Consider the following 27,312-nt stretch of genomic DNA (forward strand, 5'->3'; position numbering starts at 1 on the left):
TTTAATTTCATAAAACACAACTGCCGCCTTTAAGTAAAGCTTTGTATTTTAAGGATAATCTCGGGGTAGTCTCTTTAAGTAAAGCCTTGTATGTATAGGATAATCTCGGGGTAGTCTCTTTAAGTAAAGCTTTGTATGTATAGGATAATCTCGGGGTGGTCTCTATAAGTAAAGCTTTGTATGTATACTCTGTCCGTATAAAGTATGCCATAACATTATTTAATTGTTATAACACATACCATAAAGATAAGATGAAACGACACTATAATTATTATACACAAATTCTACGTTGACTTTTTTGCAGTGAATAAATACAACACAATAGTCTGTAGTTGGTTAGATACTTTTTGTTTATTGACTTTCCATTATGAACAGGTATAACACTTTACACTGATGAACATAATCTCTTGGGTACATATATCCAATACATGTCTAACGACAGTCCTATTATGTACAAGGGTCGGGAGGTAGCCCAGTGGTAAAACGCTCCCCTGGTGCGCGGTCGGTCCAGGGTCGATCCCGTTAGGCTACGTCTCATGGCAGCCAGTACATCACGACTTTTATTTCATAGGTCATGATATGTGGTATGCTGTCTGTAGGATGGTGCATATAAAAGTTCCCTTGCTACTAATGGAAAAATGTAGCGGGTTTCCTCTCTATGACTGTCAGAATTACCAAATGCTTGACATCCAATAGCCGATGATTAATAAATCAATGTGCTCTAGTGGTCTCGTTAAACAAAACAAACTTTACTTTGATCCCACGCTGATGTATTTAATAACTTGGACTGCCAAAATAACGACAACCATGCCAATACAACTGATTCGCTATGATTCCTCTGCTGTGGTACCAGAAAATGGATCTATACTGATACACATGCTTCTTTCTAGTGCACCAAAAGCGGCGAAATGTGACGCAAATTAAAGTCTTATGATGTGTGTGTGTGTCTCTCTCTCTTTCTCTCTGTCTGTTTGTCTGTCTGTCTCTCTGTCTGTCTGTCTCTGTCTGTCTGTCTCTCGGTATGTCTGTCTCTTGGTATGTCTGTCTGTCTGTCTGTCTATGTCTGTCTCTCTCTCTGTGTGTGTGTGTGTGTGTGTGTGTGTGTGTGTGTGTGTGTGTGTGTGTGATACGCATAAGTATTCGCGTGTGTGTGTGCACGCGAGTATGTTTCTATACGTTTGTCTGTGTACGAGCGTACGTGTTTGTGTGTCTGTTTGTCATTGTGTGTATGTGCGCGCAAGCGCGTATGTATGTTTGTCTGTGTGAGTGCATGAGCGTATGTGCTTGTGTGTCTGTTATTAAGCAATTTGATCAATGACATGTAGGGTTTTTTGGTTGATCCCGGATTCTTTGCCGATGAGTTCCGAGTGAATCAGTGACTGCGACGACCCACGAGGAAGCAGACAGCAGCCAACAGAATCATCGCGGCCAGACCTGCGCAATCTGAAATAATATAAAACAGAAAAAAAGTAATGTTTTATTTAACGACACACTCAACACATTTTATTTACGGTTATATGGCGTCAGACATATGGTTAAGGATCACACAGATATTGAGAGAGGAAACCCGCTGTCGCCACTTCATGGGCTACTCCTTTCGATTAGCTGCAAAGGATATTTTGTATGCACCATCCCACAGACATGATAGTACATAGGATAATCTCAGGGTGGTCCCTTTCAGTGAAGTTTTGTATATATAGGATAATCTCGGGGTAGTCTCTTTAAGTAAAGCTTTGTATGTATAGGATAATCTCGGGGTAGTCTCTTTAAGTAAAGCTTTGTATGTATAGGATAATCTCGGGGTAGTCTCTTTAAGTAAAGCTTTATATGTATAGGATAATCTCGGGGTAGTCTCTTTAAGTAAAGCTTTGTATGTATAGGATAATCTCGGGGTAGTCTCTTTAAGTAAAGTTTTGTATGCATGGGATAATCTCAGGGTAGTCTCTTTAAGTGAAGCTTTATATGTATAGGATAATCTCAGGGTGGTCTCTATAAGTAAAGCTTTGTATGTATAGGATAATCTCAGGTTAGTCCCTTTAAGTAAAGCTTTGTATGTATAGGATAATCTCATGGTAGTGTCTTTAAGTAAAGCCTTGTATGTATAGGATAATCTCAATTTAGACCCTTTAAGTAAAGCGTTGTATGTATAGGATAATCTCGGGGTAGTCTCTTTAAGTAAAGCTTTGTATGTATAGGATAATCTCAGGGTGGTCTCTTCAAGTAAAGCGTTGTATGTATAGGATAATCTCAGGGTGGTCTCTTTAAGTAAAGCTTTGTATGTATAGGATAATCTCAATTTAGACACTTTAAGTAAAGCGTTGTATGTATAGGATAATATGCATGGGGTAATCTCAGGGTAGTCTCTTTAAGTGAAGCTTTATATGTATAGGATAATCTCAGGGTGGTCTCTATAAGTAAAGCTTTGTATGTATAGAATAATCTCAGGTTAGTCCCTTTAAGTAAAGTGTTGTATGCATGGGTAATCTCGGGGTAGTCTCTTTAAGTGAAGCTTTGTATGTATAGGGTAATCTCGGGGTGGTCCCTTTAAGTAAAGCTTTGTATGCATAGGATAATCTCAGGGTAGTCTCTTTAAGTAAAGCTTTGTATATATAGGATAATCTCAGGGTGGTCTCTTTAAGTAAAGCTTTGTATGTATAGGATAAACTCAGGGTGGTCCCATTAAGTAAAGCTTTGTATTAATAGGATAATCTCAGGGCAGTCTCTTTAGATAAAGCTGTGTATGCATAGGATGAGCTAACGACAAACAGCCCAACCTATTTCACACTGCCCAATAACTAGTATGAAGGGTTTATAACTGTTTTGTAATATTAGTTTGATATATGTATAGTACATACCTGGTTTTACTGCCGCCGATATTGTGTCTGCAAAACATAAATAGAATGTGAGAAAAAACACAATACGAAACATTCGAAATTTGAAACATTGACACTGATGTCGACGATCTATTCCAAATGATTAGATAATAAAAATATTGCGGCTTAAAATTCATTTGTTGTTCAGATGTGGTTATATCTAGAACTGATGACGACTGCGGCTCATTAGTCCACTAATTTGCTATTGTGTTTGTGTGTTGTCTGTCTGTCCGTCTCTCTATGTCTCCCTGCGTGTGTGTGTGTGTGTGTTGTGTGTATTTGTGTGTGAGAGTGCGTGTGTGCGTGTGTGTTATTGTGTGATGTCGCATACAGGTAACAGGTATGGTGTATAACTATATAATTAAGAAAATAAATAAATGAATTTGGCTTTCTTTTCAAGTTTCGATGAATTTCTCAAACGTTAAAAGCAGTGTTTGTGAAAACCGTGACTTTGGCTCCAACAACTTCTAGTTGTCAGCGCTCAGAATCAGATGTAATTGATGCATATCGGGTACACCTAAATGTTTTGGGTTGCTTGATTCCATGTTCAATGTTAAAGACTCAATTTGTCTGAACGTACCTGTTACGTCCACGTTTACGATGGTTAAACTTTCACTGACGGTTCCTGTAATCAGCAAAATGGGCTTTCCTGTTGGACTCGAAGACCCGTCCACAAATCTAAAACCATTATGATAAAGGTTTGCATGCATACATGCTGATATGCACTGAGACAGAATGGATCGACAGAGAGAGAGAGAGAGAGAGAGAGAGAGAGAGAGAGAGAGAGAGAGAGAGAGAGAGAGAGAGAGAGAGAGAGAGAGAGAGAGAGAGAGAGAGAGAGACTGAGGGGAAGGGGAAGGGTGGGAGAGAGGGGACGGAAGGACAGGAGGGTCAGAGTAACATAACACTATCATACATGAAGTGTTCTGGATCAACCACACCTCAGTTAACTTCAGGCAGCTACCCAACGCGTCAGGGTCAATGATACTGACCCTGCTGTAGACCGTACCCTTCAACACATCGGCCAAGGACATTTATTGGCGGATCTTATTTGTTGTTTGACCTAGCGTATTAAAGTCTGAAGTCACCTTATGGTACTTCCATTAAAACATATTTGCTAGCTAACTGTATTGTTACATTTTGGCTCATCTGGAAATCAGATGTGCGTTTTGTAAAGTGGGTTAGTTTAACGTTATATTTATACGTGTAAATTATATCATGTAAACAATTCGATTTACTTATCTTACCCACTCCTAAAATGTTATGTATACGATTGTATTTGATAAAGTTTAAATAATAATAAAATACTTTCGTTATAATTTATTTCACCCAAGCATGATTCAAGCAAGTTGCGTAATAGCTTAAAATCTGACAGGAACGAGAAATAGCCTAAACCCACAGACGGGGATCGATCCTAAAGATACCGCGTATTTGCGCTATAGCGCAGTCCATCTAGGTATTCGAGTTATTACCTTATGTCTTCAGGATCTAACGTGTTCAACTTCCTCTGGTCGTACAGTTGTTGAAACGTCATGTCGACGTCACTGATGCCGTCATAAAGAAACTCAAAGCGAGGCTTGGTGATGTCATCTGCCACTGAGTAGACTGATACGAATCCGGGTCGCTCGCTGCCAATGAACAAAAGTAGATGATCATCTACCACTCCATACGTCACCGATTCAGGTTCCGGTCCCTAAAAATATTGTTATGTTGTAGTTGAGTTGTTAGGACATCAGCATGAATAAATTAATGTTTAACGACAACCCAGCACAACAATATATCGGCTATTGGGTGTACAAATATAATGAACTGATGATCAACATTAGTATACAATTAAAACACACAGTGTAACCAGTTGTGCAAAGTATCAATTTCACAAGTAAAATCAAATTTTGATTAAATGAATATCACAATTAAAATGTTACAATTTGAGCATATGCATATCACAGTTAAGTATATGAATGAACCACCCTTCAACCCCCCCCCCCGCAAAAAAACCCCCCACCCCAAAACCCCCCAACAAAAAACCAACAAACAAAACTCCACAACAACAAAAAAAAACCCCACCCCAAAACAACAACAACAACAAAGAAACAAACTGTACAAAAACAAAACAAAACAAAACAACAGCAGTAACACAAATGTACGTTTAAGAAGATAATAAAATGAACTCAGGGCTTGTAGAATTTTCATAAAATCCACTAGTCATGGGATGAGTGATTTTAAAAATGTACTAGCCACCATTAAAAATTCACTAGCCCTACTGTACTTTATTAATACAATTTTACTAAATAATAGTAATAATCAGATATGCCACCTAAAGAGAGCGATATAACTTGAAAAAACTAACGTTAGGGGGTTGGGGTGGAGGTGGAGGTGGGGGCTAGATATTCATATTTACAAAATGGACTTGACTGCAACATTTGACAAAAAAAAAATCACTAGCCATTAGGCATGGCAAAAGTAGTTATTTATTAGCCCAACATTGAATATCACTAGCCATGGGAGTGGGGCTATCATAATCTAGAAGTCCTGGAACTATTGAATAAACCAAACACGTTTTCGCATCTCAAAGGAAAGACACCATGCTTCACCTTAGACTGTGACCTTGAGTCCCTGGTTTTTAAAGGTGTCTTGGACTTGACGAACTTGCTGTTAAATATTTCTGGTCTGTGCTGCTTTATCTTTCGTTCGACGTCGTCGCCGCTGTCGTAAACCATCTCCATGGTGTCGGCCCTCAAGATGGAGAAACTCCGACCTCCGAATGTGTAGAGGGCGTCAAACGTACCGTTTAAGTTTTTCCCTGTAGCATCGGTGAATTTAAGCCTGCCTGTATTGTAATTGTCACATTAAACGGTTTATTGATACCTCGAAAGGTTTACAACATTATAAAATGAACAGATTATGCGTCTATAACTGTTAAAAACACAGGCACGCCCACGTTCACACACAATGTCCCCAAGCCTAATCATCCACTCACAGCCATCCACTTTCAAACAGACACAGATACTGGTTTAGCGTTGATGGAAGGACCTGGGCTGAGTTCAGCCAAAGCGAGCAGAAAAACGCCCGCTAGACTGGTTTATGTGCTTCACGTTAAACCAAATGACCAGGTTGGGAACCAATCAAATAGTTCGCGAACATTAGCGAAAGGTTTGCTGGCTGAACTTGAAGCTGGTGTAAGTGACTAAATAGTTACAAAAAATTAGACTGATTCTGTCATATAAAGACGAGTTTAATGATTGCTCAATTGTGGGATATTGCTCAACGGTATAGCGATCGCTTGAGTCATAAGCTTTTACGAGACAGGGTGTGTGTGTGTGAGTGTGTGTGTGTGTGTGTGTGTGTGTATGGGGGGGGGGGTGATGTTTGCAACTACAACTGCAAATCAACTGGTGCATATCATCAAATTCGGGAAAATATTATAGCAAAATTCAAGTAAAATGAGCTGGCTTGAAAACATTTTACCATATATTTCCATCTTCTACCCACAATATTATTTGTAATCCATGTAAAAATGCATAGTGATTCGTCTGCAGCCCTATTTAGCTGTTTGACAGTATAGCTAATACGAATAAGATTCGGGCATTTTCCTTGAATTAGAACAAAAATCGACCTGAGATGTGATGGGTCAGAACATCGATCGCCCACAACTGACACGGGCTTTTGTCCCGTCCCAACAAGTGACCCCACGTATATGTAGTCATGTCTATGAGAAAGTGCATTGAAGAGACATTCCTGAGTTTGCTGCATTGTAAGATGTTTCCGACTAAAAACATATTTCTACGATTAAACTTACATATTAAATATATGTTCTTGTTTAGAATATCTGTGTCTGTATATTCAATATGTTTCTGGTCGTCTTAATATTTGTAAGAAGCCCAAACTGGATTTTGTTTTCAAATAATTTCATACTTAGGAAATAAAATGAAATTTAACCGAGTACAAATATTAGAACGATCAGATACACGTTTAATATACAGCCACTAATATTTTATGCAGAAAAATGTATTTGATATGTAATTACAATCGTTAAAAAGTCTCTGTTAGTCGATAACATCTTAAAAATTACAGTAAACTCAGGAATGTCCCTTTAATGATCCTGTGTATTGAATAAATATTGACACAACTGCATGCTACCCAGAGACATAGACGAAGATTAAAATGTGCCGAGGTGTCAGTAAACAAATATTCTATTCTCTCCTTTGTGCTGTAAATTTTCACCCAGTATTATGTACGTAATAAAAGTGTTCACTCACCCAGCTGGGAGTCATTCCTGAGGGCTGACCTAAGATCATCGCCAACGGCTGCAGAAAGCATTGCATCTGAAAACGAAAATGAAAATTGAGGTCTTCAGTTCGATTATTTACAGGTAATGAGTGCATGTCACCACAGCTATATGTATTCCAATGAGCTCAGTCTTGTGCTAGTGTTGATTTAGTAAACTGGCCTAAGAGTGGCAGTCTTCTTTGTGGCGATGCAAGAAACTTAAGGATGTATCGTCCAACAACGAATCTCCTCGAGAGTGGCATTCCTCCTACTGACGAGACACTATATAGAGATTCATGCAACCAACCACTATTTTGCCATATGTCCATTCGTCTCGTACAGAGATGCAATCTTAAAGGGACATTCCTGAGTTTGCTGCATTGTAAGATGTTTCTGACTAATAAAATATTTCTACGATTAAACTTACATATTAAATATATTTTCTTGTTTAGAATATCAGTGTTTGTATAGTCAATGTGTTTCTGGTCATATCAATATTTGTAAGAAGCCCAAACTGGATTTTGTCTTCAAATAATTTCGTACGTACGAAAAAATAGTTTTTAGGAAATAAAATGAAATTTAACCTAGTACAAATATTAGAACGGTCAGAAAAACGTTTAATATACAGCCACTAATATGATATGCAGAAAAATATATTTGATATGTAATTACAATCGTTAAAAAGTCTCGGTTAGTCGATAACATCTTAAAAATTGCAGCAAACTCAGGAATGTCCCTTTAATCGCGGATAACGGTTTTGTTGATCAGATTGCCGTAAATTAAAGGGACATTCCTGAGTTTACTGCATTGTAAGATGTTTCAGTCTAATAAAATATTTCTACGATTAAACTTACATATTGTGACGGAACATGCTCTTAATTTTGTTTTCGCCTGTGGCGATATTAATTGTTTTAGAGAGCCGTGTGCAGTCTCAATATGCACTTAAGCCCAGGTGGGCACTTTGTTACGTAATACCTCCGCGCGACCGTGGTCGAGCTGTGCCTAATACATACCCAGCCCAGGTGCGGAGGCCATGTGGTCAGTAGTTACGTAATACCTCCGCTAGTTTTGGTACGTTCGGGGTATTGCTGGAGAACTAGGCGTCAGCAAGTCTGGCCATCTAAGGAAAATTCCCGTCTTGGTCGCTGTGGAAATATCACCTGTAGGTATTCGGTGCCGCGATGTACCCCCAGGCGATATTCGGCTTTTATGATAAATAGCTAGGGTTTTAGAGATATCAGGGAGAAACAAAAGGAAAGCTCCAGGGGATCGTTGTCCGTCCGGACTGGTAAATATTTTATTTCTGCTCTGTGTATAACCTTGATGTGATTGATGTGACTTTAAATATTTTAATACTGTATTATACCAATATTATTTAGACGGTGCTGCCTGTAATCTGACGCAGTAAACTGTAGGCTCACTGTTCTAATATATATAAAGCTTAACCAGTCATCCTAGAGGACCTAGGTAAACTGTAGGTTATTGTCTTTATTGTTATAGGTACCAGTATTAATTCTGTATTACAAGGTTACTGAATGAGTAGTTAAGGGTTAATTAAAAATTAACCAGTTAGGAATAGAGTAGTAATTCCTTTATTAATTAAGTTCCCCTGGAAGCGTTTCTCAATGATCACACGTGTGGGTGTTGTGTCACGGTGAAGTGATAAGAATATTGTGTAAACTAGACACCTAGTGATTAACTAATTAAGTGATTAGTTCTGGGTTGTTATTATATTTGTTGTTGTTAATTAACTACTGCGGCAGTACATTTGTGTGCGTAGTAGTAATACAGATTCCAAAGTGTATAGTGTTTTTGTTGTGTTTTCTAGTGAACTAAACGTGCTATATTACATATACTTTATATAAGATCTTATCTCTGATCATACCCAGACGAGCCACGCGGGTATAACTGCCCGTTACAGAGAGATCTAATAGATATACAGTTAGGAGAGATATTTGGATAATCGTGTTTCATTCAGTTACGGGTCTTATAGGATCCCCGTGACACATATTAAATACATTTTCTTGTTTAGAATATCAGTGTCTGTATATTCAATGTGTTTCTGGTCATCTTAATATTTGTAAGAAGCCCAAACTGGATTGTGTCTTCAAATAATTTCGTACGTACGAAAAAAAGGAAATAAAATGAAATTTAACCTACTACAAATAATATAACTATTATAAACACGTTTAATATACACCCACTGATATTTTATGCAGAAAAATATATTTGATATGCAATTACAATCGTTAAAATGTCTGTTAGTCGATAACATCTTAAAAATTGCAGTAAACTCAGGAATGTTCCTTTAAAGCGAACTCTACTCGCTGTGCTGTACCTGTGAAATCGTGACCTCTTCTTTCTTCTGTCCAGACATCGTCATAGTCCTTAGAACCACCCTCATTGGCTGTCACAATATAGTCCACGCCTTTCCACGTGACGAGTTTAATGGCGTCGGGTGAATAGATCCCATATATGGGCCAGGCGCCCATCTTGATTCCTACAAATAAAAAATGGTGAACGTAAACTAGTCATAACTATAAAGCAGCAAACTTATATGCATTTTTTGGAAAGACAGAACAGTACATACCATTAACTTTAATGCACCTGTCATGGAACACTGGTTGAGACGGAAAACAAACCGAGTCCAAATAATAAGTAAATCGCAACCGCATACAAAATTAAAATTTATCAGATATTTCTTTTATTATGAAAATTTGGAATTATATTTAAACAAAAAAAGAAAAGAAAAAAGAAAAGAGAAAAGAAAAGAGAAAACAACCAAACAATGCAAAACAAAACACACCGTCAACAAAAAAAACCCCAAAAACCCAAAACAACAAAACAAAAATAAACACAAATACACAAAAAAAACGACCCCCCCCCCCGAAAAAAACCTCGCAAACAAAAGAAATAAAAAGCAACAACAATATCTCAATATGCGGACTTTGTTAGCCGTACACTGAAGGTGGTCGGAATTGACAGGAAACAAAAGAGACAACTGAAGGAAGAAAGGAAATGTTTTATTTAACGACGCACTCAACACATTTTATTTACGGTTATATGGTGTCGGACATATGGTTAAGGACCACACAGATATTGAGAGAGGAAATCCGCTGTCGCCACTTCATGTGCTACTCTCCGATTAGAAGCAAGGGATCTTTTATATGCACCATTCCACAGATAGGGTAGTCGATATACCAGTCGTGGTGCACTGACTGGAAAGAGAAATAGCCCAATGGGCCCGCCGACGGGGATCGATCCCAGACCGACCTCGCATCGAGCGGGCGCTTTATCACTGTGCTACGTCCCAGCCCTAAAAGAGACAACTGCTGCTCAAAACACACTGCATACTTTATGATAAGCAGGGGGCGGGATTTAACCCAGTCGGTTGAGTGCTCGTTCGAGGTGCTTGCGTTCCAGGATCGAACCACCTCGGTGGATTCATTCAACTCATTAGATTTTTCTCGTTCCAACCAGTGCATCCCGACTTGTTAAAGGCCATGGTATGTGCTTTCCTGTCTGTGGGAAAGTGCATATAAAAGATCCCATGCTGCATTAGGAAAACATGTAGCGGATTTCCTGTGATGACTACGGTCAGAATTACCAAATGTTTGACATCCAATAGCCGATGATTAATTAATCAATGTGCTCAAGTGGTATCGTTAAACAAAACAAACTTGTATGAGAATCAGACTCACGGGCAGCTTGTACTTTCCATCTTCTGGAATTCATGTATTATACAACTATAACATTTCTATCAATACCTGGGTTCTAGAAATGCTTCTCAATTACTTGTCTTTGCGTCAAGATTAAACTTTGAGAAGTAAATATTATTTAATTTCGAACCTTGCGGTGATATTTGTGTGTACAGTGTTATATATTTATTGTCGTTGTACGAAATTTAATGCAGTCATAATGTTAAACTTTGTAGATTAATAATTAAAATAGAAATATAAGTAACTTTACAAATTGACGAAAATAGACACACACCGTCAACCCATCCCCAAACAAACAAACAAACAAACACACACACACACACACACACACACACACACACACACACACATACACACACACACACCCCACACACACACACACACACACAACAACACACAACAACAACCCCAACTCAACTCAGCAATTACAATGGTAACACCATCAACATCATCTAATCAGTAACTACACCAGTAACAGTAAAGTACCTTATTTTGTTTCCTCCTGCTGGCAGAATTTAACTTACCGCCATCTTTGTCGCTTGGGTCCAAAAAGGAATTGTTCCAGTTTTTGAAACCCAACCCATGAACGGCCGTTATGTTCATCTGTGTTAAATCCACCACCGCAATGGCGTTGTTTTCCTATATATAATAATAATAAAACACATATTTGCTAATATTATTGATAATAAACTCTCAAAAATGATAAAACTATTTCGAAATCATTGCAAATTTTGCTTAGGAAATTGGATACCAGTGCAAAACTAGAAGTGGTCTAAAATGCTAGAATCCCTGAAGCACAATAATACGGTGCAAAGTGATGGTAAAATTGCTCATGTTTTGAGGTTTTGTTTGTTTTATGTTTTGCTTGTTTGTTTGTTTTTATTTGTTTTTTTATTTAGGGGGTAATTGAGAGAGGGAGTATGTTGTACGTCAGATATTATAGAACTGTAAGGATTAGTGGTTAGTTTTTATTGGTTAGTGAGAGAGAAGAGAGAAGACAGTGTGAAGACCTTACACATGCCCTCTGTGTGGATTAATGGTTAGTTGTTATTGGTTAGTGAGAGAGAAAACAACGTGAAGACCTTACACATGCCCTCTGTGTGAATTAATGGTTAGTTGTTATTGGTTAGTGAGAGAGAAGACAGTGTGAAGACCTTACACATGCCCTCTGTGTGGATTAATGGTTAGTTGTTATTGGTTAGTGAGAGAGAAGACAGCGTGAAGACCTTACACATGCCCTCTGTGTGGATTAATGGTTAGTTGTTATTGGTTAGTGAGAGAGAAGAGAGAAGACAGTGTGAAGACCTTACACATGCCCTCTGTGTGGATTAATGGTTAGTTGTTATTGGTTAGTGAGAGAGAAGGCAGTGTGAAGACCTTACACATGCCATCTGTGTGGATTAATGGTTAGTTGTTATTGGTTAGTGAGAGAGAAGGCAGTGTGAAGACCTTACACATGCCATCTGTGTGGATTAATGGTTAGTTGTTATTGGTTAGTGAGAGAGAAGACAGTGTGGAGACCTTACACATGCCCTCTGTGTGGATTAATGGTTAGTTGTTATTGGTTAGTGAGAGAGAAGACAGAAGACAGTGTGAAGACCTTACACATGTCCTCTGTGTGGATCAATGGTTAGTTGGTATTGGTTAGAGAGAGAGAAGACAGTGTGAAGACCTACAAATGCCCTCTGTGTGGATTAATGGTTAGTTGTTATTGGTTAGTGAGAGAGAAGTTAGAGAGACAGAAGACAGTGTGAAGACCTTACACATGTCCTCTGTGTGGATTAATGGTTAGTTGGTATTGGATAGTAGAGAGAGAAGACAGAAGACCTACAAATGCCCTCTGTGTGGATTAATGGTTAGTTGTTATTGGTTAGTGAGAGAAGACAGTGTGAAGACCTTACACATGCCCTCTGTGTGGATTAATGGTTAGTTGTTATTGGTTAGTGAGAGAGAAGACAGAAGACAGTGTGAAGACCTTACACATGTCCTCTGTGTGGATCAATGGTTAGTTGGTATTGGCTAGAGAGAGAGAAGACAGTGTGAAGACCTACAAATGCCCTCTGTGTGGATTAATGGTTAGTTGTTATTGGATAGTGAGAGAGAAGACAGTGTGAAGACCTACAAATGCCCTCTGTGTGGATTAATGGTTAGTTGTTATTGGTTAGTGAGAGAGAAGACAGTGTGGAGACCTTACACATGCCCTCTGTGTGGATTAATGGTTAGTTGTTATTGGATAGTGAGAGAGAAGACAGTGTGAAGACCTACAAATGCCCTCTGTGTGGATTAATGGTTAGTTGTTATTGGTTAGTGAGAGAGAAGACAGTGTGGAGACCTTACACATGCCCTCTGTGTGGATCAATGGTTAGTTGTTATTGGTTAGTGAGAGAGAAGACAGAAGACAGTGTGAAGACCTTACACATGTCCTCTGTGTGGATCAATGGTTAGTTGGTATTGGTTAGAGAGAGAGAAGACAGTGTGAAGACCTACAAATGCCCTCTGTGTGGATTAATGGTTAGTTGTTATTGGTTAGTGAGAGAGAAGACAGAAGACAGTGTGAAGACCTTACACATGTCCTCTGTGTGGATTAATGGTTAGTTGGTATTGGTTAGTGAGAGAGAAGACAGTGTGAAGACCTACACATGCCCTCTGTGTGGATCAATGGTTAGTTGTTATTGGATAGTGAGAGAGAAGACAGTGTGAAGACCTACAAATGCCCTCTGTGTGGATTAATGGTTAGTTGTTATTGGTTAGTGAGAGAGAAGACAGTGTGGAGACTTTACACATGCCCTCTGTGTGGATTAATGGTTAGTTGTTATTGGTTAGTGAGAGAGAAGACAGAAGACAGTGTGAAGACCTTACACATGTCCTCTGTGTGGATCAATGGTTAGTTGGTATTGGTTAGAGAGAGAGAAGACAGTGTGAAGACCTACAAATGCCCTCTGTGTGGATTAATGGTTAGTTGTTATTGGATAGTGAGAGAGAAGACAGTGTGAAGACCTACAAATGCCCTCTGTGTGGATTAATGGTTAGTTGTTATTGGTTAGTGAGAGAGAAGACAGTGTGGAGACTTTACACATGCCCTCTGTGTGGATTAATGGTTAGTTGTTATTGGTTAGTGAGAGAGAAGACAGAAGACAGTGTGAAGACCTTACACATGTCCTCTGTGTGGATCAATGGTTAGTTGGTATTGGTTAGAGAGAGAGAAGACAGTGTGAAGACCTACAAATGCCCTCTGTGTGGATTAATGGTTAGTTGTTATTGGATAGTGAGAGAGAAGACAGTGTGAAGACCTACAAATGCCCTCTGTGTGGATTAATGGTTAGTTGTTATTGGATAGTGAGAGAGAAGACAGTGTGAAAACCTTACACATGCCCTTTGTGCGGATTAATGGTTAGTTGTTAATGGTTAGTGAGAGAGAAGACAGTGTGGAGACCTTACTCGTGCCCTCTGTGTGGATTAATGGTTAGTTGATACTGGTTAGTGAGAGAGAAGACAGTGTGAAGATCTGACACATGCCCTCTGTGTGGATTAATGGTTAGTTGTTATTGGTTAGTGAGAGAGAAGACAGTGTGAAGACCTGACACATGCTCTCTGTGTGGATTAATGGTTAGTTGTTACTGGTTAGTGAGAGAGAAGACAGTGTGAAGATCTTACACATGCCCTCTATGTGGATTAATGGTTAGTTGTTATTGGTTAGTGAGTGAGAAGACAGTGTGGATACCTTACACATGCCCTCAGTGTGGATTAATGGTCAATTCTCAATGGTATATTAAACGTGTTTCTGGTCGTCTTAACATTTGTAAGAAGCCCAAAGTGGATTTTGTTTTCAAATAATTTCGTACGTACGAAAAAATAAAATGTTTGGAAATAAAATGAAATTTAAACTACATGTAGTACAAATATTAGAACGATCAGAAACACGTATAATATACAGCCACTAATATTTTATGCAGAAAAATATATTTGATATGTAATTACAATGGTTAAAAAATCTTTGTTAGTCAATAACATCTTCAGACTCAGGAATTTCCCTTTAATGAAGGTTTTTATTAGCAGCATTCGTTTTAGCTGATCAATTGCACTTCCATTTTTGGGGATACCATGCACAAGTGGGTTTGTTTATTGGCAATGGATAATAGTATTTTGACAAATAGTCAATGTCACATATATCTACCAATCAGAGCCACAACGTTTTATTCTCCGTAAATATGTAACGGTTTATCTCGAACTTTGACACGGAACTGGCTTGTTTAGTACAATCTGAAACACGATATTGCTATTCGCTATCGAGACGGTATCTCTGCACAATGGTGGACATTTTGAAACACAGTGGATGATTCCATAAATCTCTGTCTAGTGCCTCGTCTATAGGAGGACAACCACTCCCTGTGAAATCCTTTACTGGACAATGCATCCTTGCACCGCCAAAAGGACTACAACTCCCAGACCAGTACAATAAATCGAAACAAGCCCTGGGCAGAGTTCACTGGAATACATATAGCTTTGATGACCAGTACTCATGAATCGCTGTCGAAATAGTGGTGATATCAGGTGTTGGCGAAAGTTGAGCATATCCTGCCCCACCGCATCTTCATAAATCAAGGCTAATATTCGTTCCTCGTATTCAGCCTTGATACATGTCGTCAAGAAGTCGTGCCACAAAATGCTTAGATTTCACTGGATGCGATGAGATCTGATAGCAACGAATCGCAACGCTCCTTATAGATTCCCTTGTTATTGTAAACAAAGATGGCAGCGTCAGCGTCCGGCGGTTAATTTTTGATATTGCTTTCAAGATTGTCACATGTTACCGATGCTGTGATTGGTCAGCGATGTCATCGTGTAAGGGACATAATCGGTGTTACAAATTTTCTTCCAATAGAGGGCGCTAGTAGTGGATATCAGTAATCTTGACTACATGTATCAAGGCTGAATACGAGGAACGAATATTAGCCTTGATTTATGAAGATGGCCCCACCGGTGCCACCACAGTGCAACCTATACCAGCTTCAAAGAATAATACCTGAAGTCCAACGTATGCCATCGTGCTGTCTTTGTTGATGGCCAAGTATTCTGGCTCCACGTCATTGGAAAATGAATTGTTGTTTTCTCGATACACAAACCTTACTCCTGTTTTCTCGAGGTCGGCCACTCTGAAGAGATACGATACATTTTGGACTTCATTTTACTGCCAACACACAGCACATGTTCTTTAAAAGAAGCGACGGTTAGAGAGTAATTTTGTTCTGTTATGGTATCTCACATTATTAGGGTATATTTTTCTGTTGTATTTTGTTAATTTGAGTTATTCATCTCAAATAAATGTAATAAAAAATTGCACATAGAAACCAAACCTCCCCCCCCAGAACCCCCCCCCCAAAAAAAAAAAAAAAAACACACAACAAAAACAAGAAGAAGAAGAAGAAGAAGAACAAGAACAAGAACATAAAGAAGAAAAAGAAGAAGAAGAAGAACAACAACAACAAAACCTAAACAAAACTAACCCTGCCGCCATTTAAAAAAAACAACAAAAAAAACAAAAAACATAATGTGACGCTATATACTAATTTCGAAAAGGGATCCTCCTTGGCCATCAATGTTTCTTTGTACACACTATATATTACATATCTTAGATCTAAATGTGTACCGGTAACACTGCGCATCACTATTACGTATATTTCTGACAAGTATTGTTATAACTGCTCATGCCTATTGTTGTAATTTAAGAAATCCAGTTCAGTGTAGTTGACTTCTTTGTCTTTACCAAATCCACCTGGGAAGGAGATTATACCGATTCTTCCTGGAGGATCGATCACGGCTCCTCCGGATACATAGGCGTTCCCTTCCAAGGAAACTACAATACGGCTGCAGTCATGTGTGGGGAGGATCATATCCGGCATGGAACCCACTGGAAGAAAACAGAAACAACACAGTTAACAAAACAACATCTCGTCCATCCCCCTAAAAAAAGAAGAAGAAGCAAACACTAAACAAAAACAACATACAAAATGTTATAATATTAACAATAAAACAACCAAACAGTTATGCACCCCCATCCGATAAAAACAACAACAACAACAACAACAACAAACAACAGAACAAAAACCTCACCAAAACACATGCACGTAAGTAGGTTGGTACATACATACATAGATCAATACATACATACATCATACATACACACACATACATACATACATACATACATACATACATACATACACACATACACACACACATACATACATACATACATACATGCTTAAAGACAGACAGACAGGCATATATAAACAGACACAGCACACACCTGTGATGTCGTGTATTAAAATCATTTTGTGCTCTGTTTTATTGTATTTCTCATACACGAGAACGTTCCCGGATTCTTTGACAGATAGGCTTCTGTAAGAGACGAAAACATGACGTCCGCACGTCTCTACGTCTGTGAGATCCGCATTGTCCAGCGTGAAGTGATGAAGAATGGTCATATTGTCCGGCTTCGATATGTCAATAACGTTCACCATTGATCGACCTTAAAATTAACAAAAGTAATGTTCATTATACATTTTCAAATGAATACGATTATCTTGCTCAATCTAGTTTCTCAAACTTGTTATGCCCCCTACCCATCCACGTTCACCGCTATCACCCTTCCTTTTTTCGCAGAATCCCACGATTTCGCGAAGTATCGACGCCATTTGGTCCGCGCGTAAATTAATCGAGCAGAAGTATTCACCTGAACAACTACCATGATATGTGACAATAGTAATCAAATAACACATAAAACGATGGAAAGTTGCTACAGATATTATTTCAAATGACATTTTAGATGATTATACTTCTTTCTCGCTGTATATAGAATATTATTTTATGTAATACTAGTATAGGTATACTACAAGGTGAACATATACCACCTCTTCTGTTTTAATTATTTCTCAACGGTCTAGGTGAAACTTTAATAATTCATGGCTGTAACATAATCAAGTTAAAAACAGTCTCTGGTACTCTGCTACTGTTAAATTTAGCAGTTTTATTTTATGGTATACTCATGATATTGATCTCTTGTAGACAGCTATATCGATATACGTCATGATAGTGAATATCGTTAATATTTATTGCAGTACACAGGTATAACGTGCAGACAAACTGACATTTATTTTTGGACAAAAACAAGGACTGTATAAGTATTTAACTTCGGTAATATGAGATCAGAGAATGCAGAAGTTGGCAAGTATTTTGGTATTATTTTGGAATACATTTATACACTGGACTATATTAGTTAACGGCCAGTTATATTCGTCAAGCAATGAATTTTATTCTGAAACACGGAAAAGGTTATAACTGTCTTATAAAATAAATTTTGTTTTGTTTAACGACACATTGATTTATTAATCATCGGCTTTTGGGTGTAAAACATTTGGAGAATTTTACGTATAGTCTTATAGTAAACCCGTAACAGTTTTCCATTAGCAGCAAGGGATCTTTTATATGCACCATGCCACAGACAGAATAGCACATACCACGGCCTTTGATGTACCAGTCGTGGTGCACTGGCTGGAGCGAGAAATAGCCAAATGGGCCCACCGACGGGGATCGATCCTAGATTGATTGCGTATCAGGGAAACGTTTTACCACTGAAATAGATATCAGATGGGAATATGACGAAACATAACTATTGTAGGACAACAGGATTTATTAATCATCGGCTATTGGATGTCAAACATTTGGTAATTTTGTCATATTATTTTAGAGAGGAAACCAGCTACAATTTTTTCATTAGCAGCAAGAATCTTTTATACGCATTTTCTCACAAGCAGAACATCACATAACACGGCCATTAATATACTAGTCGTGGTGCACTGGTTGGGATGGGAAAAACCAATCAGAGAATGGGCCCCCATAGTAACCGTGACAGGAATACGCAGTCAATCTAGGATCGATCCCCGTTGATGGGACCATTGGGCTATTTCTCGTTCCAGCGAGCGCACCACGACTGGTACATCAAAGGCAGTGGCATGTGGTATCCTGTCATGGAGTAAACGTCTGCGTGCCGTGATCATGATGAAACCAGACGGTGGACCAATCGATCACTGTTTGTAGGAAATCATGCGCAGTTAGGACCAGCGGTGACCGACTTGAACAGTTTATGACATAGCATATTTCAACGTTATTGTGCATGATTCGTCATTTCTAAGGTGTTTCGTATATCACGATGATTCCTGTCCAATACTACAAAGGCGAGGCATGTGTGTGTATGGGCATACGTCTCTCTCTCTCTCTCTCTCTCTCTCTCTCTCTCTCTCTCTCTCTCTCTCTCTCTGTCTCTCTGTCTCTCTCTCTCTCTGCATTTGTGAGTGCACGTGTGTATATGTGTGCGTGTCTATACTTGTGTGAGTGTATGTGCGCTTCTGTGTGTATGATTCATACTATGAATGTGTGTGTGTATGCATGTTATGCACTGTGTTCCTGGTAAATAAAACAATGGGCTACATATTTTCCCGCTGAATTGAGTTATAAACTTAAACCTCGATGGCGTTTTTCTAGTTTTCACTACATACCAACAATGTATACAAGTTTATCACTTGAGTCGTAGGCCATCTGCTCTATGGTGTTTTCATCAACCTTGTATACAGGTTCGCTTCCCTTGTATTTGTATGGAATATACAGAGTTGTCGGGTTGGTGAGGGACACACTGAATGTCTGCGCAGCAGTAGCCATAAGGACTACATACGGAAGTGACGTCAAGAGAAAGTTCATTCTTGCAAACAAAATCTTCAAAATATCCTCCTGTGTGCAATGGACACAAATCGATTCGCAAACAAGTGCTAGAAAATCCGGTTTTGTGTGTTTGAAGATAATGATTATCTCTGAAATAAGAACGACAAATAAATATTAGGTACTATCATTACATATTCTATTATCGACAGTGGGTTACTATTTCTGCGTCCAATTTCTATAGGGAAACAATGCTTTCGTTTTCTGAATTTTGAAAGGATGATCCAGAGTTTTTTGGGTAATTTAATAAGATGATTTTCCAAATTGAAAGCTTATTTAAACACAAATATATGTTTTGCCTTTAGATGTTGACTCAATGTTGTTATATTTGGTTTGTGGATATTGGTCTAACTGCCTTCGTTTATGTTGTTGAGTGCGTCGTTAAATAAACCATTTCCTTCGTTTATGTTAAAATTGTTGACATGGATTATGATTAGGGTTTGGGTTAAGCGTATAACGTTTTCTAACTAGTTACATGCCCATTTGTACAATAATCATATTAAAGGAACATTCCTGAGCTTGCTGCATTGTAAGATGTTTCCGACTAATAAAATATTTCTACGATTAAACTTTCATATTAAATATATTTTCTTGTTTAGAATATCAGTGTCTGTATGTTCAATATGTTTCTGGTCGTCTTAATATTTGTAAGAAGCCCAAACTGGATTTTGTCTTTAAAACATTTCGTTCATACGAAAAAAAATATCTCAGGAAATAAAATGAAATTTAACGTAGTACAAATATTACAACGATCAGAAACACGTTTAATATATAGGCACTAACATTTTATGCAGAAAAATATATTTGATATGTAATTACAATCGTTAAAAAGTCTCTGTTAGTCGATAACATCTTAAAAATTGCAGCAAACTCAGGAATGTCCCTTTAAACGTATAACGTTTTCTAAATAGTTAAATGCCCATTTGTACAAGAATCATTTAACATATAATTAAGTAGTAAATGAGAGACTTGTGTAGATGTATCTTTAAATATACGCGCTTAAAATCCAATAATTAGTTTATCAATAACTAATTTTATGACCGTTCTGCCACGTTCCCCACATAAGACAAATAAAGAAATGTTTTATTTAACGACGCACTCAACACATTTTATTTACGGTTATATGGCGTCAGACATATGGTTACGGACCACATATTTTGAGAAGAAACCCGCTGTCGCCAATTCATGGGCTACTCTTTCCGATTAGCAGCAAGGGATCTTTTATTTGCACTTCCCACAGGCAGGATAGCACAAACCATGGCCTTTGTTGAACCAGTTATGGATCACTGGTCGGTGCAAGTGGTTTAACCCATTGAGCCTTGCGGAGCACTCATTCAGGGTTTGGAGTCGGTATCTGGATTAAAAATCCTATGCCTCGACTGGGATCCAAACCCAGTACCTACCAGCTTGTTGACCGATGGCCTAACCACGACGCCACCGAGGCCGGTCCACATAAGACAAAGACAGTAACTTGAATTGACGGGTTTGGTCAGCTCTACAGCCTACAAGCTTAGTGCTACTGTGTTTGTGTAAATCTGGATGACAAAACCGTCATACATGATCAGGGCTGCATCTCTTCACAATGCAGGGGCGGCCCATTACCATATGTCTGACGCCATATAACCGTAAATAGAATGTGTTGAGTACGTCGTTAAATAAATATTTCCTTCCTTCCTCTTCACAATGCAGAGTCGAACGGGCATTTGACAGAATAATGGTTGATTCCACGAATCTTATCTACTGCTTCGTCTGTAGGAGGACAGCCATTGATGAGGAAATCCTTTACTGGAGATTTCCTCCCTCTTGCACCGCCACAAAGAGGTGTGCCATAGACAGACTAGTTTACTAAATCTAAACTAGTATTTTTTAAAAATGTTTTTAGAAATAGTGAACCATCATAATAGATCTTCAAATAATACACAAGTTATAACGTTTGCCCATCATCATTTGTGTGCAGATCGAGAGAGATATAGTGAGAGAGAAAGAGAGATATAGAGGGAGAGAACGATAGAGTGGAAACAAGAGAGAGATAAAGAGACAGACATATATATATATATATATATATATATATATATATATATACACACACACACGTACATACATACATAAAAAGATAGACAGGGAGCGAGAGAGACAGAGAGAGAGAGAGAGAGAGAGAGAGAGAGAGAGAGAGAGAGAGAGAGAGAGAGAGAGAGAGAGAGAGAGAGAGAGAGAGAGAGAGAGAGAGAGAGAGAGAGAGAGAGAGAGAGAGAGAGAGAGAAAGAGGTATTTAACCGATATATTTGCCACACTACGTACAACACATTTGACAATTCTAAACTGTTTCTCCGTCACTTTCAAACACGCTGACTCTGATTGGAAGATGACTGATGTTTTATTTGAGAAAACGTTCATTCAGGTGTTTCACGGCATAGCCACCTATAACTCATCGTACCTTTCCGGAAAAGACATAAAACTGACATCTCACAATCACATGCTGAATCACATTAGTAAGATATATCTTTAATGTTAGTTGCCATTGTTTAATGTTCAGTGTGAATATCAAAAATACACTATATTGTTATCATTTTGTGACAATCAAATGAAAATTTGTAGTACACTGACTATTTGCTATATTGAATAACCGGGTGCATTTGATCTCAATTCAGCCAGTGCACCATGACTGGTACATCAAAGGCTGTGGTATGTGTTATGTTGTCTATGGGATGGTGCATATAAAAGATCCTTTGCTGCTAATCGAAAAGAATAGCCCATGAAGTGGCGACAGCGGGTTTCCACTCTCAATATCTGTGTGGTCCTTAACCATATGTCTGACGCCATATAACTGTAAATAAAATTTGTTGAGTGCGTCGTTAAATAAAACATTTCTTTCTTTTTTCTGTGTTTGTGTGTCTCTTTCTCCTTTCTCCTTCTCTATCTATCTATCTATCTATATCTACCTCTCATTATCTATCTATCTCGCTCGTCTCATTATCTCTCTCTCTCTCTCTCTCTCTCTCTAGCTCTGTTTCTCTCCCCCCAACCCCTCTCTCTCTCTCTCTCTCTCTCTCTCTCTCTCTCTCTCTCTAGCTCTGTTTCTCTCCCCCACCTCTCTCTCTCTCTCTCTCTCTCTCTCTCTCTCTCTCTCTCTCTCTCTCTCTCTCTCTCTCTCTCTCTCTCTCTCTCTCTCTCTCTCTCTCTCTCTCTCTCTCTCTCTCTCTCTCTCTCTGTCTCTCTCTCAATAGTTTTCGACTTTAAACATATATATCTAAAATACATCATTTTGTACTGGGCAACGAACACAGTATACTTGACAGAATCTAAGGATCATTTATATGTAACGTTTTGAATCTTTTAAACGTTTTTGTCATGGTATTGTGAAACTGACGATATGGCTATATTTGATGTTTTTGCAGAGGTTATTGTTACTTCCCCCGAACAGACAACTGGTCTCGGTGAAGATTGTTCTTAATAAGGTTCTTTATTCCGGAGAACAGGTTAAATATAGTCAGTCAAACCCTATAAGCAAAAATGGCATTATTAAAATATATTCACAACTATACATAAACAGTCCTAAAACACCATATTAAAAATCTCTCATTTGAAACGACCTTCCGACGAATGAATGTTTTTAACAAATTACCTAGCTGGTAACCGCATATAAAATTGATCATCATAAAAATCAGTACCGGATGAATAAAAAAGGCAAATACCTTACCTCGAAGCGCTTGTGTTTTTTTTCCCTGTCGCTTTGGAGCTCGCAATATCCGATGGTGATACCGGGTACGAGAATTAAACAGCTTGTACAAACATCCTTATAAAGTTCTGAATGGCATACCAAGTGTATGTTCACACCCGTGAATTGTCCTCATGAACTATCACTGATATGTTGATCAATGAACGTGTTAAAAAGCGTCTTTATTTCGTCCTGGCTTTCATAAAAATCCAGCACGACAGACAACTAAGGTCCAACTAAGGTCCAACGAATAGATATTATTATACGATTTTACGAAGCGAGTGTCAGGGTTGTTGTATTGCCAGAGCGAGAGCGAGGGTAATACATAAACCCTGACACGAGTTTCGTAAAACCAGTACGATTCACACGCGAGTGTAATAATTATTATAAAATATATAATATAAAATTATAAAATATTATTTTCACGATTAACAAGCTAGGACCATGTCAAAAAGTTTCAAACGTAACGAAAACGAGACAAAGAAACGACGTCATTTTTATAACCGTTTACTCGTGTGTCATACTGGTTATATTTCCCTAAATATCTTGAATTATTTGGATAATAAATACATTTACGTCATGGGGCGGGTATCTCAGTGGTAAAGCGATCGCTTGATGCGCGGTCAGTTTGGGATCGATCCCCGTCGGTGGGCCCATTGGGACATTTCTCGTTCCAACCACTGCACTACAACTGGTATATCGAAGGCCGTGGTATGTGCTATCTTGTCTGTGAGATGGTGCATATACAAGATCCCTTGCTACTAATGGAAACAAAAATGTAGCGGGTTTCCTCTCAAAGAATATATGTCAAATTACCAAAAGTTTCACAATTAATAAATAAACGTGCTCTAACTTTAACTTTTATCATTTACGTCATTGGCATATTCTCTCTTGGCCATCACCTTGTTTGCCTTTGTAAAAAGACAATCACTTAATACAAAGGATGAGACAAAAAGAAGTTTGTCTATATTACGCAGAGCTAACGTTAGCGGATTCAAGGGCAGGGATGACGTCGAGTGTTAAAAACATTCCTATGCAGAAACAGGTTTAAAGGGACAGACCTCAGTTTCAACCCGTGAAAATTAACACTAAGTTTAGTTAATCTACAAACCTGTAACACATTTGGATAAAGTTACAATTGAGTGAAACATGAGTCTGTGACTTTGAAATGGTGAAATACCCTCTAACAATAGACTAAAACTCGAATCCATAACTGTTACTTCTCAGACGATAATCTAAACCATAACATCTAAGTAAAGTGTGATTTCAGTTATCAAAAAGGGCTATAATAGTAAAAATAATATACCTTAGTGTTTAAAAACTAGGGTATGTCCCTTTAAGTCAGGCTTAAGTGTTCTGGGTGAATCTAACCGACAAAACCATTTAATCACTCAAAATCGTATCTCATGAATGCATCGTAATGTAAGCGAAGTTAAGTATAAAGAACATTTGACAAAGTCTCCGGCTGCCTTAAGATCATAAAGCGAGGTCGCCCGTTTAGCAGGACCTTGACCATTATGACATACATTTAGTTTGTGGATGCGCGGGTAAGCCGTAAGGTTATAATCAAATACCGACAACTGCACGTAAAACAGTTATTTATTACCCTTGGCGTATTGCAAATCTAATTACTAATGACAATTCGAGTACAGCTGTCTACCTTGGCTATTCCAGTAATAAATAAAATAATAAAATAGATGGATGGATGGATGGATAGATAGATAGATCGATTTACGGACGGACGGACAGCCAGTCAGCCAGCCAGCCATACGCATAGATAAAATAAAATTTGTTTTATTTAACGACGCCACTAGAGCACATTGATTTGTTTATCTTATCATCGGCTATTGGATGTCAAACATAATGGTCATTCTGACACTATTTTTTTAGAGGACACCCGCTGTCGCCACATATGCTACTCGTTTACGACAGGCAGCAAGGGATCTTTTATTTGCGCTTCCCACAGGCAGGATAGCACAAACCATGACCTTTGTTGAACCAGTTGTGGATCACTGGTCGGTGCAAGTGGTTTACACCTACCCACTCACTCAGGGTTTAGAGTCGGTATCTGGATTACAAATCCCATGCCTCGACTGGGATCCGAACCCAGTACCTACCAGCCTGTAAACCGATGACCTAACCACGACGCCACTGAGGCCGGAAGACATATAGATAGATAGATAAATATATGGTAGATAAATAAATAGATTTATAGATATATAGATATCAATATCTCTATCTCTTGTTTTATCTATCTTTATATCTATATATATTGAGAGACTGATATACAGACAAACAAGCATATAGGAATTATATTTGGAACATTTTAGATTAAGTGTTAGACACAAATGTTCCTAAGTATTATGTATTGAGACCACAATACAAATATGTCTGTATATCTGTCTGTCCTCTGTTTGTTATATGCATTTTGTAAGATGTTATCTTTGTTACAAACAGGCCGGCTGAAGTTCACTGATACTATAGAATACAACTCAGCCGGGAAATTTGACGCTCTCTACACATTCGGAGGTCGGAGTTTCTCCATCTTGCGGGCCGACACCATGGAGAGAGTTTACGACAGCGGTGACGACATCGAGCGTAAGGACCGGAACACCTTTTGAAACAATGGACTCGCAGTCACCCGAGCAGGTACAAACTACAAATGAAGAACGGCTTTAATAAAATAAACAAATATTTTATTTTTTTGCCAACAAATATACATTTTGTAGGCATACATACATATTTATATATAAAATAGTATAATATGCACACTGCGGGGAATGGTATGTAGCATCGGGTTACAATCGATAAAATTCTATAGTAAATGGGTAATACACGCATAGCAATAATATACAATATAATAACATATGTCATGTATCAATGTTGTCTGTTCTATGCGTGGTAGCAGTGTTCAAATACTTACACAATTTAATTAGCTGTTTTGAATTGTAGAAATGTTGATGGTTTATTATAATAAAAAGGTTTAATACAATATTTATCTCTTATGTTACTGTAGAAAGGACACACTGCAAATTCTATTATTCCTGTCAATATTGTGGTATCTGCCCGTTTCTATAAATAGATTATCGGAAGGTAATCTATATTTACTCAAAAAATGTTTGTATTTCATGGCAATAGGTTTCTGAAGATGAGGTTGTAAGCAATAATTATTAACAACGAATTTGTATAACAGACATTTTGGAGAATTGTTGAATACAGCATACATAGATTGGATAAATTGATCAGTCATTCTCTGTTTGAATAGTGATATAAATGTATTGCGAGTTTCTACATTTTAATTCTACCATATGTGACCAAAACCATTAGTGAAAAGCAGGTCTCGTATTTGACTAACCCAGTTAACACAACGTGGTCTTCTTATGCACTCGTCATATAGGGTGTTATAACACTTTCAAAATACAGTTATCTGTATTCAACAAATGTATCCAATATAACAATACGGATGCTACTACTTATGTACAAAGGTGATCTGCCTAATTCAAAATAGACCATCATATTAGTAGTGCTCCTTTTCACGCCTAAAATAAATTTACAGAATTGTAAATGTAGGATCTTGTGGCTATTTACTTTGTTAAAACCCCAAACTTCACAGCAATAATTTAAAATACTGCTAACATATGTATCAAGCAATGGTTACTAGTTTTACCAAATAGAGCAGCCATAGCTTTTCAACCTTGGTTGCATATTACCTTCTGAGCGGTATTAAATTTTCCATTATAATGAAGACAGACCCCAAAATAGTTAAAACTGTCAAATTTTTAAAATCGGTTTCGTGGTATGTCCACCTTTCTTCAGGTTTCACATTTCCACCTTTTCTGAATACTACAAGTTTACTTTTATTAATATTTACTTTTAAATTCCATTTATTTGAGTATATATACAAAGTGTCTAACATACTCTGCAATTCAGGCGCACTTTCAGAGAACAATACTGTATCATCGGC

At 38.0% G+C, this 27,312-nt stretch overlaps 1 protein-coding gene across 1 annotated transcript; it reads right to left on the reverse strand.

Moving 5' to 3' along the window:
* Window positions 1-1,197: 1,197 nt before the first annotated feature.
* On the reverse strand, window positions 1,198-19,576 carry LOC121389327 (mesenchyme-specific cell surface glycoprotein-like). Its single transcript, XM_041520923.1, has 12 exons — window positions 19,417-19,576; window positions 17,169-17,390; window positions 16,571-16,769; window positions 15,885-16,014; window positions 11,386-11,500; window positions 9,481-9,642; window positions 7,133-7,198; window positions 5,468-5,703; window positions 4,346-4,566; window positions 3,454-3,551; window positions 2,856-2,882; window positions 1,198-1,443 (listed from the first exon to the last, which is right to left on the reverse strand). The coding sequence occupies exons 1-12, from the start codon at window positions 19,574-19,576 to the stop codon at window positions 1,373-1,375; spliced, it is 1,707 nt and encodes a 568-aa protein (XP_041376857.1). The 3' UTR covers window positions 1,198-1,372.
* Between the last annotated feature and the right edge of the window lie 7,736 nt (window positions 19,577-27,312).

The sequence above is a fragment of the Gigantopelta aegis genome, chromosome 14 (genome assembly GCF_016097555.1).
Source record: "Gigantopelta aegis isolate Gae_Host chromosome 14, Gae_host_genome, whole genome shotgun sequence".
NCBI lineage: Eukaryota > Metazoa > Mollusca > Gastropoda > Neomphalida > Peltospiridae > Gigantopelta > Gigantopelta aegis.